Source organism: Herpailurus yagouaroundi, unplaced genomic scaffold (assembly GCF_014898765.1).
Source record: "Herpailurus yagouaroundi ecotype Mexico unplaced genomic scaffold, PumYag 160, whole genome shotgun sequence".
NCBI lineage: Eukaryota > Metazoa > Chordata > Mammalia > Carnivora > Felidae > Herpailurus > Herpailurus yagouaroundi.
Window position 1 is genome coordinate 48378381 of NW_024412401.1, and position 22395 is coordinate 48400775.

A 22395-nucleotide genomic window follows, 5' to 3' on the forward strand; every position below is an offset into this window, starting at 1 on the left:
GATGTCAAGGAAACACTGCCCACAGTAGCTTCGGATGAGTGGCCATTAATTTTAATTGCCTTGATATTAAAGATTAAGAAGTATTGGGACTAGCAGAATAGAAACGATCTGATGTCAAGCAAATCCGCTTGCTAAAGCTTCCCCAGGCTGCTGGTGATATTAAAATTTTACTGTGAGAATTAAATAAACCTTTATTAGTGATGACTGTTGTTTGATTGGTCCAGGGGTATGCATAAACACAAGATTCTTGCATAGCTAGAGATGAGACCTTCAGTGGTACCCAGATTCCTCAATTATGAAACTGTTAATAAAGCTGTAATCTGATTTTCCAGGCTAGGTTTCATTAATGTATTATAGCTTCTCTGATTGTCAAGGTAATATTAACTACAAAGTACGGAATCCAGCAGAGAATTGTTTAGAAGAGGAGAATTCTAAGATGGGCCTTTGTTGCTAAATTCAGAGTTGGGGAATTTTCATTAATTATACTTAAGAAATGCCGAATTCCCTCTCAACCAGGACTATCTCCCTTTGCACCATAGATAGATAACATTCAATATTTAACTCTTTCGAAGGCCTGCCAGTCTTATTCAGATAAACTAGTGTGATATTATATGTTGAAGGAGCTTTTTGCAAACCAGCTCTGTAGGTCTGCCTCCTGAGCTGAGAATGTGCTTGTGAAACATGAGGTAGGGTCTAAGAGGACTTACTTTGACCGGCATAATCAGAGCGGATCCCTTTATGCTGCTTTTTTCAATCTTGAGTCAGAACTTTTGTTTTTAGAGTCATATAATGGGAATGGGTCCTAATAGTCACTGAGGCTGACTTCTGGTGCAGGAATCCTTCCCAGAGCATCTGTCTCCATGTTCCTGGAGGCCTGGGCCCCACATTGACATCATCTCTGGCTTTTTCCTCTCCCCTTGACCTCTACAGCTGGCCCGTGGGCAAATTCTGCCAGTTCCTCCCCCATGATAGCTGCCCTCTCGATAACTACTGCTCTACCTGGCCCAGGCCTCCACTGCCTTCTCACCTGTGCACTCCCCTGGCTCTTCCTCCCACCACCACATCCTATGCAATGATCATGTGTTCCTGCTGCAAGTACTCGGAGCTCAAAGAAGGGAGGGCAGAGAAGGCCAGTGACCTAGTGGGGTTCAGTCGCTCAAGGCTGTTTGAGAACCTTAATATTGTGACCGTCTGGGTGTTGGACCATTTAAGGCCAGCGATTGGAAGCGAGAGGGAACCAGATCTTGGTTCCGAATACAGAACTGTATATTCATTAGAATCGTCCAGTGGTGGAATCAGGGACTTTGTAAGGTAGGAAGTACCACATTTCAAGAGATGGAGATGCCCTGAACACAAAGGGAAAACAGAGAAGGAAAACAGAGAAAACAGAGAAGGAAAAAGAAAATACATGAATTCCATTTTAGACCTTTTGAGCTGGAGGCTGTGGCAGAACATTTTATATGTAAATGTCCTTAAAATATCAAGAACTGAAATTCTTTATAGAAGTTAGGGATAGAGATGGAAATCTGGGAGTCATCACACAGAGACAGTGATTGAAATCATTAATATGGATAAGATAGCTCAAGGAGAAGAGAGAAGAGGGCCAAGAACTGAGTTTTAGGGAAGACACACACGCGCGTGCGCACACACACACACACACACGCACACACGCACACACCCTGGCGTGTCAGATACTGCTGAAAGAGCAAACAAGGAAAGAGAAAAGGCCATGGGATTTGGGGCATGTGTTATGCCTGTGTAGCCACCTCAGTTGGCCTCCTAGCCCTGAGATTATTAAGATTGAATGAGAAAATGTATTCAGAGGGCTCTGCGTAATGCTTGGCACATAGGAGAGAGTCATTGAATGACAGTTACAACTAGTACTATTTGCTCTGAAGGAAGGAAGTGATACATATAGTCCTTAAGGCATGGGAGGGATAATAGGGGAACAGAAACAGCTAGGAAGTCCCGATCTGTCACATATTTACTTCCCGATGAGTTTTGGCTTGTTTCTGTCTGCTGAACCTATGCTCACAGTTGCCGCATGGGTCCTCAGTAAGTGCGCCTGCCTTTGTGTATGTGCACACGGTGATTCCCCAGTATGCGACAGCATGTGGGCAGCAGCAAGGCCAGCATTGTCTTCCTCCCGTGGCTTCCTTGCCAGAGTTCTCTGGCTTCTTCTGGAAGGATGAGTGCCACAGGTTGAAGAATGAGAGTTCTATTTCCAAAGCAATTAAAGACTTGGCAGAGATGGTCCGTAAGCATGCCCACTGGTGTAAATTGGGTTGGAGGGCTCTTGCCGCTCCTTATTTTTCCTCAGGGCCCCTGAATAGCTGTTCAGAATAAAACAGTGACCCACCCAGCCTAATACTACAGCAACATGCCCCTTTGACAGATTATTAAGAAGTTAATGAAGAGTATTTTTAAACTGTTACTTTAACAAAAGGGAGGTCAGAACCTTTTATATAGCAGGTGGGTACCTTTTTATAAACTGCTGTGTGGGTTTTAGTTTCTTTACATAGCTCAGCTACAGGTACCTGAACACGTCATGTAACTATGAGCAATGAGTCTCGGGCCAAAGTTTTGCTGTCAGTGAAATGTGATGAAATCTTCCTGTTGCCAAGTTCATCTTTGGAAATCTCTTCCACTTGCACGGGCTGACATCATAAGTACTTTGCCAAAGAAAGAAGTATATTCCACCTGATGAAATCAGTGCCGCTCCCCCGTATTTGCATTTGACCTTATTGGAATTACTTGAATTTTCAAGTTGTGACCTTCTCTTGTGTTAACTGGCGGTGCCTGAGCAGCCATCTTGGCAGATACACAGTGCCTTCTAAGACTGGAGACAAAGGGATTTTTCATCCATTATTAATTGATGTTACTCTTTTCAGCAGACCAAACATGATTCTACTGTCCAACTGCCAAAATCGTTCCAGAGCCAAAAAGAATAAGTCATTCCTTCACAAGTATTTATTATTTACCTAGCTTAACAAATGTTGCCTTTCATTTTTTCAGCTACTTTGGGGGTACTGATCGTTCATATACTAACTGGTGTATACCCACTGAATCCTTTCAGTGAACAGCGCTCCCATCCTTTTTAGCGTTACTGCAGCTAACTCCCAAGAAGGGGTATCTTTCCGAGAGTTTGCGAAAAGAGAAACCAAGCCCCTAGAACCATGATGCATTAGCCACAGGAGGCGATTAATTACACGCTAGGAATTGAGTGTCTCCCGAGGCATCCCCTTGGTATCCAACAGTTATTCCTGGAAATTTGACTCTCCCCCCCCCCCCACCTTTGACCTCTCTTCCCCTTCACTCGTGTCCTTGCAATTTGTAGGTATCCAACTGGTTTGGCAACAAACGAATCAGGTACAAGAAGAATATCGGCAAGTTTCAGGAAGAAGCCAACCTCTATGCCGCAAAGACAGCCGTGACCGCCGCGCACGCAGTAGCCGCAGCTGTGCAGAACAACCAGACCAATTCGCCCACCACGCCAAATTCTGGTGCGTACTGGGTGCTCGCTCCCGACTTGGCTCAGGAGGCCTTATGCCACAAAACCCTGTTCCGCAGGCCAGGAAACAAGAGCCAGACTGAGGACACAGTGAATTTATAATGGAAGATTTATATTAAAATCAGGGCTTATTCTTGGGATGGGTGAATGAGTGGATGGCCAGAGTCTGTAGACCCACTGTTCGTAACGAGTGCCACTCGCTACTGGTAGATTCTGGAACCTTTACACTTAATAGTGGTTTTGAATTCAGCAACTATGCAAAGCGCTATCGCTAATAATTATTTTAACTGTATTGTCCCATGTATCATTTTAAGGTCCACAGTGGTCTGTCAGAGAATGAATGGAAGAGCCCGAGTGGGAAGTTTATCTGTTGCCGTGCATAATGAAGCTAGAATGTTGGGAGTAGAGCAGTGCTTTCTACTGAATCTAGCTGCAGACTACAGTCTGCTGTCCTTCTTAGCATTTCTTCAGCACCTGTGCCGACTTGGTAGGTAGTTAGCTGTGAGGGGTATAGTACTTGATACATGGATGCGTATCTGCAGTATCATGGTGCATTTTGGCTACATTTTATGTGACATTTGTGATGGAGTTAGAAACATCTAAAAATTACAAGGCACTTGAGTAACAGTGAAAGGTGTGTAGCTAGTGCAGTAGATGGACTCGAGATGCGATTCAAGGGCTTTTCTAAGCAGATCTTTTTAATATATGTTTAAAAGTTCAGAAAGTGAGGGATTTTTGTTTATTTGTTTTGTTGTCTTTCCCCTGCCCTCTCTCCTATCCCCTTTCTCGCCCCAACCTCCCCCACTCCAGCTCTTTTTAATGGAAACATAAACAGATGAAAGTTAGGTAGAAGGCATGGCTAAGAAAGAGCTTCCGAAAAACCTAATTGCCATGACAGTTCGTGATGACAAAGGGCTCATTTAATGACCAAGTCCTAGAGATAAATGAAAACAAGGGGGTGGTTCCAGACCAGCTGCTGGGTGTTTTTCTGTTTACTTTGATTTCCTCTTTGTTTCCTATTTGGGCTTCCCCACTGGTGAGACTTTCCTAGCTGCAAAATGAATCCCGGGACCTAACTCTTTGGAGTTATTCTCCATCTTCTTAGATCTGGAAATGCTTTATGTTGTACACGACCTTTCCCTTCTACACCTTTTCTCCTTTCCCTGCCTCTAGGTCTTTGAGGATTATGTGTGTAGCTCTCTGTTATTCAGCTACTTAACTCTTTCCTTTCCAGGTTCTTCTGGTTCTTTTAACCTCCCAAATTCTGGGGACATGTTCATGAACATGCAGAGTCTGAATGGGGATTCTTACCAAGGGTCCCAAGTCGGAGCCAATGTGCAATCACAGGTAGGAGAAATGCCCCAACTGGGGCCTTTCTAGCAGGGTAGGGTTTGGGCTCAAAACTCCATGCTCTTACCCCATGGAAGTGGTCTGCACCTCCGTGCAGACCCTGTGCTGGGTGCTTCCAAACATGACCCATCTGCCCCACCGTTTAATTTAATGAGAATTCAAGTGAACAGTGACTTTGGAAGATTCAAACCTGATGAACTTTGTGAATGCATTCGGCTCTGGCTTGAGCTCATGGACAGGGTTGGGTGCATCTTACTTTTGTAACAAAACAAAACAAAAATCGTGTGTGCCAGTGTGTGCGTATGGTTCAAGAACATGTGCGTGTGTTTCCTTTCTGGATTTTTAAAAGTCAGAATCAAAAAAACCTGAGTGCTTAAAGTATATTCCAGGTTCAACTCTTTTCTCGTCCTCTTAACTGAGAACAACCACTTGTATTTATGCGTGTAGGTGCGTGCGTACGTGTGTGTGAGAGGGAGAGATCCCGTATACATATTTATAAGTAGTGTTCACCCACAGCCACACACATTTCGTTGACGTAGGTGGGAAGTGTGCATTGCCACGAAGATGTTATTGTTTGGCTGGCATGAAAAACAAAGATGTGTGAGTTTAAATACGCAAAGAATTGTTGAAATTCTGCCAGTCACATTTGATTGATCAATTTGTCTCTCACTGAAGATGCTAAACCCTTGTGGCACACATAATTCAAATTGTTTCCTTTTGTAAATGATGATGTTTTAATAGATTTGGGATGATGAATTCTGTTTCGTCTCACTTCTAGGTGGATACCCTCCGTCATGTTATCAATCAGACGGGAGGCTACAGTGATGGCCTTGGAGGAAACTCACTGTACAGTCCACATAACCTAAATGTGAGTACTCTGGGGAACCAGATTCGAAGAGCTGTAGGAACAGCGTCAGGTAAACAGTGGCTGATAAATAAATTAATGGCCATTTGACTTGGCCTCTCACCTTGTTGGCAGGTGGGGAAGGCGGCGTTTTTACCGCACTTTGTTTTATGAACCTAAACGCTTGATGTCGCCCAGATGCCCTTAGAAGTCCTCACAGATGGGGCGCCTGGGTGGCTCAGTCGGTTGAGCGTCCGGCTTCGGCTCAGGTCACGATCTTGCGGTTTGTGAGTTCGAGCCCCGCGTCGGGTTCTGGGCTGACGGCTCAGAGCCAGGAGCCCGTTTCAGATTCTGTGTCTCCCTCTCTCTCTCCCCCTCCCCCGCTCACGCTCTGTTGTCTCTCTCTCTCAAAAAATGAACAAGCGTGAAAAAAATTTTTATGAAAATAAAGAAAAGAAGTCCTCACAGGTACCCAGGAGTGGCCGGCATTCTGTCATCAATAGGGACTCGAGCATCAGCCCATTAAGACGCCGTCTCCTACTGGCTGTGCTGTGTCCCAGGGAAATGGATAAAACAGGTCATTTATCTATCTTAGAATCAAGCAGTAGGAAACATTCCCAAACACATCTCAAGTGAAGGGAACAGCCTTGGAGGGCCCCAGACAGATCAACAGACCAAGCTAAACAAAGAATTCCATTCTGAAGAGTGAGTTGGCCGCATTGTCAACGTGGAATCCAACACGTGTTCGGCACTTTTCAGCCTCTCAAAAAATTTGTTTTTAATTACGGAGGAAATAATTTTAACTTTTGTAACCAATTCACCAAAACTTTACTTTTACCCCACACTGACATGGATGGAACAGGGCAAAACGCCTCAGCTCCGGAAAGGGAGCCTGGGGAGGGGAGGATTAGGCCATCGGGGTAGAGCTGGGGAGAGGAGTGGTGGAGGGAATCTGGGATTCTAGGCTCAGGGAGGAAATGAACTGCCCAAAGCGTGGTGGTAGAATCAGGAGGAAAGTGGACAAATTTCTCCCTTTCTAGGGCCTTGGCTTGCCAGGAGAGTAAATATTAATGATTGCAAAAGTGATTGAGGATGTTCAATTGTAAAGGGAAGAAAGGACCATTAAATACTCAAATCTTTTACATTTGAAATGTCAAATCTTTCTTTTTGGGTTTATAAATAACTCATAATAACCCACAACAAACCATATAAAAAGCCTTTTAGTTGCATTTCTCCTTTTTCATTTAAGTGTTTTGAAATGCTTCAGAGAATGTGCGATATCCTTATCAACATGATAAAATATGAAACCGTGATTGCCTGCAGCATTTTACAGACATGAATTCCATCTTCACTGATGAGGCTTGATAAGGCGCTGTTGTATAATACAGTGCATAATCTCAAACCACCAGAGTAAGGATTAATTTATTTTGAAAAAAAGAATGCTTGCTGACAACCTCTCCTCCAGCTGCCACGCTGGGTAAAAATATTGTACATTTGTTGTTTATAAATGTGGATAAAGGAGGAATGATGTTTACTTCAGATGGAATATCTTTAGACTTGTATCTGTGTACGAGTTTTTCTTCTCCTAAGTAGATTTTCATACCTGAGGGGTAAAAACAGCTTACCGTTCAGGTAGAGAGGGTTTCTCAGAGGCCCACAAACGCACATGAGCACGTCACTGCCCAGCTGCACGCCGGACGCTCGGAAAATCCATCGCCGTAGCATTGTCTTCTTCCTCCAGAGTTGTCTTCCTTTCTTCTTCCAGAATTTGATCTGCCTCAAGCCTGGAAGATCCTTGTCCCTTCGGCTCTGGTCATCTCTGTGGGGTTGTTTGGTGGCCCCCCCCCCCCCCCGCCCCACTCTCTTTCTCTTGGTCCTGGAGGGAGGAAAGGTACTTTATGTGCAGAACTATGCAGTCGGTCAAAAGAGAGGGCGCTAAGAACAGCGGCCGTGGGAGAAGGGAAAGCGGCCGGCACAGAGCTCGTCTAACAGCCGGACCCAGGCTGCGCGGAGGCTCTAGACGGAGTTCTCGGTAGCCTGGTGGCACAGGCCTCAAAGAAGACATTGTAGATGGACTCGCAGAAGTTGCGGACGGATGTGAAGGAGGCAGGGGGACCTCGTGTCCCACAGTGACACTGGCGCGGGAGGCCCGGGTCCGCGGGCAGCGGAGCGCGAGGCTGGTCTGAGCCGCAGGCGCTGGGTGTCAGCCAGCTCACCCTCGCCCTCTCTCCGGAAAGGCCCGCCCCGTCGCTTCCACTCAGTGTTCCCCAAGTCGCAAGCCCAGCACCTCCCTCTTCTTGACTGACATAAAAATATGTAGCGACAAGCTGTCTGCCACAGCAGAAATCTGATCAGACATTGATTTCAGCAATTGCCTCTATAGGCCAAGACACGAGGCAAATTTGTTTCTGAGTACTGTTATTGCCGATGCAGGTCGAGGCAGGAAGGGCCAGCGGCGTGTGAAAAGCAGTAGCAACATCCCAAATAGGAGCCCCAGTTAGAGATAATTGGAATACAGATTTGAATAGTGTGCTCCTCCACAGTTCATGCATTTTCATTCCGGAAGATCCCATTTGGAAGGAAATTCTGGCCTTCATTTCCCAGGGTTACAGTAGCTGGCTGTCGAGCGGGTATGGAACGAGGGCGGGCCACTTCTCTATGGAAACGAGGACCAGGCTGGGCTGACGTTTACACCTCATGGAGCCGGAGGTCTTGCCGAGGCATTGCACTCAGCCTCTCCACCGCTCCCTCCTGAAAAGGTTTCTTTCCGAGTCACTTTCTTTTTACAGCAAATCAAAGGCCGAGCTGCATGCCAGCCTGAGACTAGCCGAGGCCCTCCTTCAGCGCGCTGATTTATGGCCAAGTCTTTACTTGGTGGGATGGATTTGTTTTACATGCATTTAATCCCACTTTAACACATGCTTCAAACTCCTGCCAAAGTGGGTTTAGAAAATACATTTTGCTAATGTATCTTTGCTCTCATGTTGTCATCTGGGTATTTTAAATCGGGGAGGAGAATTAATATGTAGACGTGCACCCGTTGAACTGTGTTTCTCCTTTCAGGCTAATGGAGGCTGGCAGGACGCAACAACTCCATCTTCTGTGACTTCCCCTACAGAAGGCCCGGGAAGTGTGCACTCTGATACCTCTAACTAATCTCTGGCAACACTTTTCCCTGAGCTGACATGCCTTGCTAAGTGCATTCAGAGCAATAGGAGGAAAAGGAAAGCGTTTTGTAGCCCACCATCTACAGCTTTACTGTAAAACCTTGTCTTATTAGAGAACTTGGTAAATCAGTTTTTTAAAGGAATCATAATCATTTGTATTTATACTTAAAAACACACAATGTTAAAAAAGCACTTTATCCAATTAGGCCAAGATTTAACATTGTTGACAGTCCTGTAGCTATTTTATCATAATTTATTATCAATATTTTACATTAATGGTTTCACAGTTGCCAATTACTTGGCCTTAAGGGTAAAAAGTACAATATATGCTAAACCTCAATCGTTAGAGCAGATGCAAAGATTCACCTCACCTAAATTGAATTTCTTGCATTTTTCCATCGCGGACTTTGATTGTCTTTCTTTCATATCGCTAATGGGGTTGGAATAAAGGAGCTGTTTGGCTATCTCTGTTAACGATGGTTTGTTTAAGAATCTTCCTTGTCACGTTTGCGTTTCGATCTCTTACGTTATAATTAGATCAGAGACTGGTAGCATCTTTTCTCTCTCTGGAAGCACCAGTGCCCAGAGTCTGCTCGGTAATTAAATTCTGGATCCAGATTGTTCTGAGAGATGAAGATCCTTGCTGCTGATAGAGGTGAACACGAGATCCGTCTGGGGCTGTATGGCGTGCACTGGGTGCTGCACAGGCTTGTCAAGGTTTGCTACGTCCTCTGGGCATCCACAAAGGCCCTGCTCTCTGGAGTGTTGTATATAGTGTAGCAAAAGAGTATTTATACATCTCACCAATCAAAACACAGCTTTATTACCTCATGCGAACTCATACAAACCAATAGAATTTCCACATGTTCTGTAGCTTAGAGTGTGCTCACTTACTACCTCTGAACAATACTCACGCTGTAGTTCGTCTCTTTCTTACCTTTTTGCATCTTGTAATTAACTCTTTGTTTCCCTTCACAAAATGTAATGTACATTGTAATCTTTTAAAAGAAAAATCAGGGTTGCATTTGCAACTTTTAAAAAACCAAGAGTGGAAACATCGGGTCTTCAATTAACACAGGATCAGTAAAACCGTTGTAAATACCGAGAAAGCATTTTGAATGTTCTTCATCTTGTTACTAATCCATGCAAAAAAAAAAAGAAAAAAAAAAGGCGGCTAATTGTGATGCATTCAGATTTCAGTATTCAGTACTGTATATTTCACCCTGTGTAATGGGGCCCCTCCCTCTCCTTTCTCTCTTTTTGTATTGTATGCGATTCTGAAACTGATTGAGTCATGAAAATAATTTGTGGCGGTGATTCTAATGTATTAAAAATGTTTCGTGTTCCTTTCTAACTGGATTACACCCTGGATTGAAAAAGTCTTCCTCGTGGTAGCTATATGTAGTTTCAAACATGAATAAACTTTTTGCTTTCATGATTAAATGGTGCCGTTTCTGACTCCACCACGTGAGCCGGCCAGGGCCAGCAAAGCAGAAAGCCTGCCCGGAGGCAGGCTCGGGCCGGGAAAGGTGTGGCCCTACACAGAGGGACTTTGAAATGACCGTGAAGCAGGGAGTGGAGGAACAGCCCCTGCCGACTGACTGCTCTCTCTCGGTGCGGGCTCCTGGCTAGCTCCTGGACCGTCCCTATGCATCCTCCTAGATCCCTGTGTTCTAAGAGCACCCGAAGGAAGGTATTGTCCCCACTGGCAGAGATTAGGAAAGCACAGCTCATGAAAGTTAAGCCAGTGCCACAAGGTCACAGACCTGGGACAACAAGGTCTGCGATTTGCACCCAGGTCTCTTCTGCCCTTGGAGCTCACACTCCCCTGACCTAATGATGCCCCTGGTGCTTGTTAGATGGAAAGACCATTTCTGTAGTTTTTGTTGTTTGTTTGTTTTTTTTAGAGACAGAGAGAGACAGTGCAAGGTGGGGGAAGGGGTGGGCGGTCGGGGCAGCAGGGAGAGAGAGGGAAAGAGAGAAGAATCCCAAGCAGGCTCCACGCTCCGCACGGAGCCCCACACGGGGCTCGATCCCACAAACCTGGGATTGTGAGTGACCTGAGCCGAAATTAAGAGTCAGATGCTCAGTCAACTGAGCCACCCAGTAGCCCCCTTTTCTTATAATTAAAAAACAAAACAAAACCAGTCTGGTCACCTTCACCACTTATTTTCGTAGCTTCTGTGAGATACCAGCCAAGAACAAACAACAGTTTGTCTGAAAAGAGTGAGCCTTGGGGCGCCTGGGTGGCGCTGTCGGTTAAGCGTCCGACTTCAGCCAGGTCACGATCTCGCGGTCCGTGAGTTCGAGCCCCGCGTCAGGCTCTGGGCTGATGGCTCAGAGCCTGGAGCCTGTTTCCGATTCTGTGTCTCCCTCTCTCTCTGCCCCTCCCCCGTTCATGCTCTGTCTCTCTCTGTCCCAAAAATAAATAAACGTTGAAAAAAAAAATTAAAAAAAAAAAAGTGAGCCTTGGGTTGCCATTGAAAAAAAAACCCCAAAAGCCCACAACCTCTCTTAACGCACCCTTTAGAACTCTAAATATGTAAAATGTTAGATCCACAAGAAATCCCTTCATTAGACTACACGTTATTTTTGTTTTATTAAAATCGGAATTCCGTATGTTTACATACCCATCTGTCGCTCAGACCTAAATCTTTGCAATAAAAGAAGTGGGGAGCAGGTAATTGGGCTGTTTACTATATCTCAAGGAAATTGACTCACAGGAAATCAGATTAATGTTAATCAGTCGCGGCAAATTGTCTGTGATAAATACAACTTTTACTATTGCAGTTGCCAGAGCCAGGCAACACAAGGTCTAGGGCCACCGTTCCCATTAATCTTGAGGTGGTTATTCTGTGAGAGTAAACTTTATAAAACAGATCGCCCTCCAAAGCTGTCCTCCCTCACGTGGCCTCTCAGCCTGCCTGTCGGCATCTCTCCCATGGCTAAGTAGTTATTTGCATGATTCGATTAGCTTATGGGTCAGCCTTTCTTATCTTGGAACATAAAAACAACCTCTATGCTATGTGGTTTTGCAAGAATATCCCGTGGAAACGTGACGCACACGTGCACACAAATACATCCTCTTTAATATCCAGAAACGCACCCTGCCCGAGAAGCCTCCCAGCTTTTTACCGCAGGCCAGTCTGTTGAGAGAGACCTATCCCAGTGTTTCCTGGAGAGGCACAGTCTGGCGCGCCACCCTTGAGGGAAATGCGTGAGTCTGAGGCTTTAGTCGGAGGAAGCCTAAATAAGAACACCGGTTCCTTTTCTACGTGCCGGATGTTGAGCCTGTGCGTGTTTTCCGCCTTTCCCGCCTCTCTGCAGAAGCATCCTCCGTTCATAGGTCAGGAAACTGGGCCACAGCACGGGCTCTAAGTCTCTCAGGTTTCACCCCAAATTGGGTGAGACAGGGCTTTTCATCAAGTTCCTTTTCTTGGTCAAGCAGTGGGTTCGGGGTCAGACCTAGAGGTGAATGAAATCAGGCCCCAGCCCTTGAGAAGCCAAGATCCCAGACCCCGTCCTCGTTCAGATAGCAAGCGCTTGTGAGGGTATTGGAAAGGTTGGCAGGCTTCTGAACCCCAAGAGTGGAGAAGTGAGGACCTCGCAGCCCCTTCACAAGATCAGAGGAAAGAACACCCGGTCACAGGCGAAGGGGCCTGTCCATGCATCTCGTTAGATGCGCGGGGACCTGTGTGTGCTCCGCGAGTACATGTATGTTCACGAGTTTCTGCAGCCCACCTGCCCGAGCAGGGATCAGTCGTGTGCGTGGCTGTGCACAAGCAGTGGGGCCTTGCGAACTAGGTTAGAAATTCCCTGTGACCCCAAACTTCCCTGGCCGCAAGTGCGGGGGTGGGGGGGGGGAGAGGCGGTGTTCCAGAGTAGTGCCCTCCCCGTGTGGACAAAGTGACACGGATGTCTCCCACGCGGGGTGGTGTTTTAGCGTGAGCTGTGTGTTGTGCCGTGAGAAAGGGGCCTTTGCGGGGCTGACCGCCACGGCGTTTCGGGCATCTCCTGTGGACCAGCCCTCGGCCAGGTGCTTTCTGTACGGTGTCTTATTCAATGCCCACAGAGCCCCACGTGATGGGGAATCTGACTCGCCAAGAGATGAACACCACCTGTCCGGGATCTCCCACAGAGCTGAGGTCATCCTGAGAAGGCCCCTGGGGCCCCCTCGCAGCAGCCACTCGTAGTGGGGTGGAGACAGGCTCCTGTGAGCTTGGGCCGCCAGCCTGCAGAGTGAGGCCCTTCTGGGGGACGAGGTGAGTCCTCTATCTCCAGCCCTCAGAGCTTGCGACTCTCCCACTCCAGGCCCCCGTTGCCTGGGCCACCTGAGCATGTGTGTCCGGTGGTGTGTACAAGATGTACGTCCCAGACCGTCTGCGGTCCTATCTGCGTCTTTGGGTCACAGGGTTGGGGATGAGGGACAGGAAGAGCCATGTGCTTTGTTGGGCTCGGCTGGGCCTGGCACCATAACTGACGGAGGCAAGCAGACCCGGGAGGGTAGCCGTCATGATGAATAAGAAGTGCTGAGCACAGGGCCTGGGGCACACATCCTGCATGTATTTTGTGACGGGCAGAGTCGCGCCTGTGTCCCGTGGGTGACTGCAGGTCCCAGGCGCCGTCCAGCTCAGGCCCAGCCCCTGGCCCCCTCGCCCACTGCCCACGCGGCCATTCGATGTGAGCGGATCTCCAACTCCACCCCGGGCACGGGCTCTGCCCCCTGCCAGTTGTGTGGCCTCAGATGAGAGCCTTTACCTTTTGAGCCTCGGTTTCCTCATTCTCTCTTCTTGGAACATTGTTCCGTACCATGCCTCCCCGGTGAATGCCCATCCTTTAAGGCTGAGCCCAGACCTCTGTGTCCTCCTATAGAGCCAGGCTCTGCACCCCCTACTGGACGTCCAGGCAGGGACCCAAGGAAGAGAGGATTAGGAGGACAGTGTGCAGGGACGGGTGGACCAGGCAAGGGGAAGGTCATATGCAGAGACCGGGGGCCATGGCGAGCGGAATGGTCAGAGACGCCATGGCGATGTTTGCTCTCTCCCTTCCCGGGCTCACTCCCCGGACCCTCACAGCAGCCTCATGAGGGAGTTCTATTATCACCTCCACTTTACAGATAAGGAAACCGAAGCCACTTGGCCAAATACACACGGAGCCAGAACAGGAGTCTGGGTGTGTCTGAAGCCAAAACCCATATTTTTCACCCTCTGTGCCTGGCTGTCTTATCGAAGTGGCTCTTTCTTCCCATGCTGGGGACACTCACTGCTGGTGAGCCCGAGTTGGGGGCCGAGCAGAGGCGGAGACAGGTGCCACCACCGCCACCCATCAGAGAGCCATTGGCTCCTGGCCCCAGCAGCCTGGGACCCCGGGGACACCCTCAGGAAGGCTGCTAAGACCACAGGCACTTGCGGCCAGCAAATGGCCTGCGATTCCTCCCCGCTGGGCCTGGGGTCCCACCCCACAGACAATAAGCCCAACCATCTCTCAGCCCTGCTAACTCAGCTGTCACAGACTCAGCCGATATGTGTGTTGCCTGCTTCCAGCTGCTCCCCACCAAGGGCACTGCCAGGAGCCACACCTCACAGCCAAGAGGGCACCGGCCCCACCACAGAGACAAAAGAGGATGCCCGGGGGTTCAGTGTGGGCCCATGGCTTAGCTCCCACGAACGGGGGCTCCAAGTGAAAGTGGCTGGGGTTGAATCCGGCTCTGCCTCACACCGGCCGTGCGTCCTTGGGCAAGTCATGTAACCTCCCTGTGCCTCAGTTTCCTTAGCTGTCAAGCTGCTGCCTCCCAGCATTGTCAGGAGGATCAAGCAAGGTGGTGCAGTAGCAGGGGCCACGGCCGGCTGCTCTTATTCCTGTTGGCCCGAGACTTATCCTGTCCTGTGATTTGCCCTCCTGTTCCAGCCGGTGCCCCGCTTCACTCACTGTTGTAAAACCCACGTCTTCTGAGACCCGGGTTCCTTCACCTCCTTCAAGGCAACGTGTCGCAGTATGAAAACCCAGGGCACCCGAGTCGGGCGATTCTGCCACTTAGCAGCTGTGTGCGACCTTGGGCGTGTCACCTCCTCGCCCTGTGGCCTCAGTTTCCTCACCTGTAAAATGGGGAGACTTCTTTCCTTCTTTCCTCATAAGGACGTCATAAAGATTAATGAGCTGATGCACGGATGTGCCTGGCGCTTGGGATGGAGTGGGTGGGTCCTCTCCTTTTGGTTGTTATTGTCAGACAGCGCCCAGATCAGAAGGGGCCCCCCCCCCCCCGTCTCTGGCCCCTCCAGTTGGAACGATTACTTCCGGTCAGCAGAGCGTTCGTCAGGGGGTATCAGCCACCGAGTGGCCCAGCCTCTTCTACCCACCGCCTCCAGCCTGCTCACCCCCGGCCCTCAAGGCTGGACTGAGACCTCACCTCTCACCGTCTCAGGAGATAATAAAAGGCTGATTCCTGTTTCCTGGTAAAATTTCAGCAGAAAGTGTACGCATCATTAAATATGGAAATCCAGAATTTTATTAGCAATCTGCTAGATCTGAACTGACGCCAATTAAACAAAAAAGATATCATTTATAAAAAGGCAGAGTTCAACTTGTATTAAATATGAAATGCAATTTTCTCCTGGTTTTGATTTATTACTGGTGGTCCATTGTTCAAAGAAGCATGTTATATTTCAATAGAGAAATATTGTTTATTCATTAATATTTTAAAACGGGCTTATTGCTGTGCATGGCTCTCACCGAATGAAACTTATGATTTAAAACATGAATTAATAAACACATTTGAAAGTGTTAGACGAGATCACAACCTCTCATTTTTCATTTTCCTGGGAGCATATTAAATTTTTATAATTCTGCATCTACAGTTTTTTCTTTTAAATAAAGATGCAGATTCCGAATTACTCTGCTAATTTCAGGTAACCAGGAGCGAAAAGCAATATCGCGGGGACCCGTGTCAGGATCACAGAATCCCAAGAAGACACTCAGGTTTATTTTTGTAATATTCATAAATCAAAATAAATGAGCTTTGTGTGGGAGGCAGCATTTGTGTGCATTAGGTTGTTGGCTGGAGCAGGCCCATGTGTTGGGGCTGTGTGTGTGTGTGCAGGTGGGTTTAGCGTGTCTATGTTCGTGGTCATACGTGCACGTGATTGTGTGTGTCCATCAAAACCCACGTTCACCAGCCTAGACGCTTGAGTGCCTGCAGTCCGAATGTATCCCAGTTGTTGGGTTTGACATTCAACCATTATTTATTGGGCACCTACTAAGTGCCAGACGCTGCTCTGGTTACTGAGTGTGCGGTGGTTACAGGGCCATCTCCCTGCCTTTCTCCCTCTACACCACTGCCTGAGCAACCTTCCCATCAGAAGCTGGGGCTGTTGAGTTCCCCACAGTTTCTCCAACACCAGAAATGTTGCCTTCTCGGTGATGAGCTTCTGGGAAATATTTGTTGACCTGCCGACAGATCGGAAGCTTAGGGAAGGGAGAGATCTTTATGGGCTGGAGACAGGGAAAGGCTTCTGCAAAGATGCTTTGAATTAGGCTCAGAGAAAGGCACAGTCTGGATGGAGGAAATGGAAGTCCGGTCCAGGTAAGACAGAGTTCTGGCAGGATGCATCTTGAGGGCAGGGAGTGCCTTCCGCCTACAGAGGTCCCGGCCCTCCTGACGGCTCACTCCCTGCCCAGCCCCTGCTGAGTTCAGCTCACCGCAGCCTCTCAAACACCCTGTGGAACATGAGCCCTTGCTGCCCTATGTTATAGAGGGGGAAGCAGAGGTCTAAGCAGGTCTAGGTCTGAGATCCACACCTTCCCTAGAGAGGTTAGAAAGTTTGCAAAATTGGCCGGTGGGTCAATTGACCGGTGGGTACCTTGGGTGTTGCTCCAAGGTACATGGGGAGGCAGGGACTTGGGGGAGCCTTGGGCAAGCCTCTTACAGAAGGAAGAGCCTTTAGTGGTGGAGGATCAGCTCTCCCCCAGAGCACTGGCTCAAGAGGGATCATGGAGACGAACTCACCTAGCCTGGCCCGGGGGAAGGGGAGGCACAGGAGCGTCCCCAAGGCCCCCTGGGAAGAGTGCTGCTCAGCTTCTTTGGCTACACACATGCCAGTGTTTCTCCAGAGTGAAATCGCCAGCATTGAGTATATGCTCCTCTTAAACTTCGCTAGGGAAGGCCAAATTGTTTTCCAAAGTGATTGTGCTGATTTATTCTTTCACGTGCTTGTCCACATGTAGACTTTATGTTTTCTCTTTCCAGCCTGGTGGTCAGAGGATGATAGAGCAACGTGATTTCAGTTTGGATTTCCATCAAATGTTCCTAGTAGGCTTTAGCATTTTTTCACGTGTTTCTTGATGAGGTGTTCTCTTCTCCGAAGCATCTGTTGAAGCCATTCACCCATTTGTGTGTTGTTTGCCTTGTTCTTATTGCTTTGTAGGGTGTTTTAATGAACAGCAGTACAATAGTTAGTTTTAATTAAAATTAAGCAAAGTGATTTTCTTTTTGGTCCCTGCTATCTGTGTATGGTGTGAGGTAGGGGTCAATGCCACTTGTTGGGAAGTTCATCTTTTCGCCGATGATCTGCAATGTCGTCTCCCTCATGCATCAAGTGTCCACGTGTGTGTAGTTCTATTTCTGGGTTCACATGGCTACTAAACTACGTGTCTGTCTCTGTGTCAGGACCACCATGGCCTGCTATGTGATACAGCAAGTTCTCTCACCTCGTTCTTCAGGAATATTCTGGCAAAGCGTAGCCCTTTATATATCTGCATAAATTTTAGAATCGGCTTGTCAAGTGTCATAAAAAAAATTTCTGTTGGGATTTGGATTTGGATCACAGTAGGAGAACTGATATATTTAAAATTGAGTCTTGGGGCACCTGGGTGGCTCAGTCGGTTAAGCGTCCAACTTGGGCTCAAGTCATGATCTCACGGTTTGTGAATTCAAGCCCCACATCGGGCTCTGTGCTGACAGCTCAGGGCCTGGAGCCTTCTTCAGATTCGGTGTCTCCCTCTCTCTCTGCCCCTTCCCTGCTCGTTCTCTCTCTCTCTCTCTCTCTCTCAAAAATAAGTAAACCTTAAAAAAAAATTTAAAAATTGAGTCTTAATCCATGAACAAAATGTCTATCTTCATTTGTTTAGATCTTCTTGAATGCCTTTCAATAAAGTTTTTTCTAATTTTTAAAAATTGATGTATAGGGGCGCCTGTGTGGCTCAGTCGGTTAAGCGTCCGACTTCAGCTCAGGTCACGATCTCGCGGTCCGCGAGTTCGAGCCCCGCGTTGGGCTCTGGGCTGATGGCTCAGAGCCTGGAGCTTGCTTCCGATTCTGTGTCTCCCTCTCTCTCTGCCCCTCCCCCATTCATGCTGTGTCTCTCTCTGTCTCAAAAATAAACGTTAAAAAATTTTAAAAAAAATTGATGTATAGTTGACATACAATATTACATTAGTTTCAGGTGTACCACATAGTGATTCAACATTTATATACATTCCAAAATGCTCACCACAATAAGTATAGTCACCATCTGTTACCATGCAGAGTTATTATGCTATTATTAGCTATATTCCTTATGTTTTACTTTGCATCCTCATGACTTATTTATTTTATAACTGGAAGTTTGTGCCTCTTAATCCCCTTCGCCTGTTTTGCCCATCTCCCCACCCCCTTCTGCTCTGGCAAACACTAGTTTTTTCTCCGTATTTATGAATCCATTTCTGTTTGTTTGTTTGTTTGTTAGATTCCACATACAAGTGAAATCATTTGGTATCTTTCAATAAGCTTTTATAATTTTCTCCGTCACCATGTTCAGACTCCCACTTACTTGTACCAGCTTCCTCCAAATTAAAACTCCAAATTTCTTTTTGTCTATACTTTCTCCATCTGAACCGTGTCCAGGGGGCTGGACTTTTGCAACAAAGGGTCCCATTCAGATGAGGTGCCACCCTCTGAGAAGCAAAGTCCTCTCTCTCGGGGGCTGTGAAATCAGGCATCCGTCTCTTCCTTTTCCCCCCACTCAATTCTTCCCTCCTTCTCTTTCTCCCTCTCCTGTCTTTCCTTCCAGCCTGCCTTCTTTCCTTCTTCCTCCTCCTGTCCTTTTTTCTTTTTAAAGTTTATTTCTTTATTTTGAGAGAGAGAGAGAGGGAGAGAGAGAATCCCAAGCAAGGTCCACGCTGTCAGGGCTGAGCCAGAAGTGGGGTTCACACCCAGGAACCATGAGATCATGACCTGAGCCGAAGTCAGACACTCAACTGACAGGGCCACCCAGGTGCCCCTTTTTTAAATTAATAAACGTAATTTCTAGAGAAGTTTTTATAGCAAAATTGAGCAGAAACTGTATAGAGTCCCCATAATATAGCCCCTCTCCTCAACACATGCACAACCTCCCCCACTATCAACATCTTGCACCGTATTGGTTCTTTTGTTGCAATGGATGAAACTGCATTGGCATATCGTTATCACCCAAAGTCCATAGTTTACAACAGGGTACACTCTTGGTGTTGTTCCTTCTCTGGATTTGGACAAATGTGTAGTGACATGTATTCACCATTGTAGTATGGTACAGAATAATTTCACTGCCCTAAAAATCCTCTGCGCTCTGCCAGTTTATCCCTCTCCCTTCCGTAATCCCTGGCAATCACAGATGCTTTACTGCCCCATGGTTGTGCAGGATGCCATCGGGTTGGGATCATACAGAACATCGCCTTTTCAGATTGGCTTCTTTCTTTCACTCAGTGACATGCACCAAGATTCCTTCATGCCTTTTCATGGCCTGATGCCACATTTCTTTTTAGCACTGAATAACCTTCCGTTGTCTGGAGGAACCACCCATATTTTGTTTGGACCACCGAATAAAATGGGTTTATTTACCCACTCACCTACCGGAGGACATCTTGGGTGCTTCCAAGATTTGGCGATTATGAATAAAGCTCCTGTAAATGTTTACGTGCAGGGTTTGGTGTCGATGGACGTTTTCATCTCCTGTGGTAAAATACCAAGGGGTGTGATTGCTGGGCCATACAGAAGCATGTGTTTGGTTTCATGAGAAACTGTCAGATCATCTTCCAAAATGGCTATATATTTTGCATCCCTGCCAACCATGAACGAGAGTTCCTGTTGTCCCATATTCTCACCAGCATTTGGTGTTGTCAGTGTTCTGGATTTGGGCTGTTCTAACACAGGAGATAACCCCCCACACTGAGAATGTGTGTGGGCATTTATTCTAGGCACTGCGGCATGTGGGGGGCGGGGGGATCTCATTGTTTTAGTTTGCAATTCCCTAATGACCTATGACGTTAAAACATCTTTTCCTCGGCTTTTTTGCTATCCATAGATCTTCTTTGGTGGGGCGCCTGTTAGGTCCTTTGCTCATTTTTAAGTCAGGTTGTTCATTTTCTCATTGTTGAATTATAAGAGTTCTTTTTGTTTAAACAAAGATTTTATTTTTAAGTAGTCTCTACACCCCATGTGGGGTTCAAACTCACAACCCTGAGATCAAGAGTCTCACGCTCCACCAACTGTGCCAGCCAGGCACCCGAAGAGTTTTCTGTATATTTTGGAGAGTAGTCTTTTATCAGATGTGTCTTTTGCAAATATTTTCTCCCAGTCTGTGGCTTGTCTTTTCATTCTCTTGACAGTGTGTTTTGCAGAGCAAAAGTTTTTAAATTTTTTTTAAGTTTTACTTATTTTTGAGGTGGGGGGAGGGTATGAGCAGGGGAGGGGCAGAGAGAGAGAGGGAGACACAGAATCTGAAGCAGGCTCCAGGCTCTGAGCTGTCAGCATAGAGCCCGATGTGGGGCTCGAACTCGTGAACCGTAAGATCATGACATGGGCATTAAGTTGGACACTTAACCGACTGAGCCACCCAGGCGCCCCAAAAGTTTTTAAATTCAATGAGGTTCAGTGTATCAATGATTTGGTGCCGTATCTAAAAAACCGCGGAGGTTTCTGCTCATGGGTTTCGGCTGTGGTAAGTTGTGATTCTCTGTATTTGCCTGTCTCCAAGTTTGGAGATGGCTGTGCCCAGCCAGGCGGTGGCAGTGGGGTGAATGGGAGGAGCTTGACCTTTGGAGTCCCACACCATAATCTGGGCATCTGTAAAGTGGAGATGGTCCCCCGTAGGTCCCCAGGTGAGGACTAGATGGGATATTCCAGATGCACTGCTGAGCCAAGGTCTTGCGTTTTTCATTGATTTATTTTTATTTTTTCATGTTTATTTATTTTTGAGAGACGGGCAGTCACACAGAGCTTGAGTGGGGGAGGAGCAGAGAGACAGAGACAGATTCTGAAGCAGACCCCAGGCTCCAGAGCTGTGAGCTGTCAGCACAAGAGCCCCACGCGGGGCACGAACTCACACGCAGTGAGATCATAACTTGAGTCGAAGTCAGATGCCCAAACAACTGAGTCACCCAGGCATCCCGTGGTAGCTGCTCATTAATCAGCACTCCTGATTCAGAGCAGCCGGGGCACCCACTCCAGGTGCCTCCTTTGGGGACACATTTGTAACCACAGGAGCAGGCTTTGCTCCCATGTCTCGTCCAGATGGACAGACGGACTGACTGCTGTTCAGGGTCTTTGGGCTGCCTCGTTCAGCCCCCACTGAATCCCCAGTGCCCTAGCAGGCTTCTCCTCACCCCAGCTCGGCCTGCCTGACCCACTGGCACCTGCTCAACTCGAAACAGTTGCTTAATTTGCACATTATAACAAAATTAGGGTTTTGAAGCATTCGGCGATGAATATAGGATCAAATAAGGACTCCCAGAATATTCTCTCCCTGCCCCTGGTGGGTCGTGGAAGCAGAATGGATCTCTGATCCTCAACAGCACCTGGCATCTCGCCCCTGTAAGGAGTGAGCCTCTTGAGCTCCCTATGAAGCCCGCGAGTGTGCTGTGCCGTGTGCCCGTCCCTGCGTGTCCTGTGACTTGTGTGTTTCTGAGTGGGCAGTGTGGGCATATTCCTATCCTAGGAGCAGGAAGGACCTTTGGGATGTATTTGCTTCCTCGGTGATATTTGTGGAGCACCTACTGTGTGCCGGGCATTTCTTCCAGCCCTGCAGGTGCAGGAGACACCAAAATAAACCCCAACCCCCTGCCCCGGTGTGGCTAACATTGTAACGGATCAGATGGAAACTCTGAGGCCCGTGTCATGGGTTGAATTATCCAAATATCCAAAGATAGGGTGGAGTCCTAATCCCCAGAAACTGTCAATGTGACCTTTCGAGTGCAATCGAGTTAAGATGAGGTGATACTGGATTAGGGTGAGCCCTTAGTTCAATATGATTTGTGTCCTTACCTTTATAAGAACACACACACACACACACACACACACACACACAGGGAAATCCACATGAAGATGGAGGCAGAGACTGGAGTGATGTTTCTACTCCCCGAGGGACACCAAGGATTTCCAGCGACCAACAGAAGCTGCAAAAAGGCATGGAACAGATTCTCCCTCAGAGCCTCCAGGTGAAACCAAACGCCTGGATTTTAGAGTTCTAGGCTCCAGAGCTGGGAGAGAACAAAGTTCTGTTGTGTCGAGCCTGCAAGA

The 22395-nt window shown here is 47.5% G+C and overlaps 1 protein-coding gene across 3 annotated transcripts in view; it reads left to right on the forward strand.

Moving 5' to 3' along the window:
- PBX3 (PBX homeobox 3) overlaps window positions 1-10310 on the forward strand; it is a 224265-nt gene extending 213955 nt beyond the window's left edge. For 2 of the 3 annotated variants that reach the window (XM_040482330.1, XM_040482331.1), the window contains exons 6-9: window positions 3338-3503; window positions 4746-4858; window positions 5640-5729; window positions 8769-10310. In XM_040482330.1, the coding sequence (XP_040338264.1) occupies window positions 3338-3503; window positions 4746-4858; window positions 5640-5729; window positions 8769-8861 (462 nt within the window). In that variant the 3' untranslated portion in view covers window positions 8862-10310. The remainder of the gene's footprint in view (window positions 1-3337; window positions 3504-4745; window positions 4859-5639; window positions 5730-8768) is intronic. The other variant, XM_040482332.1, reaches the window with a different exon arrangement.
- Window positions 10311-22395: the final 12085 nt, after the last annotated feature.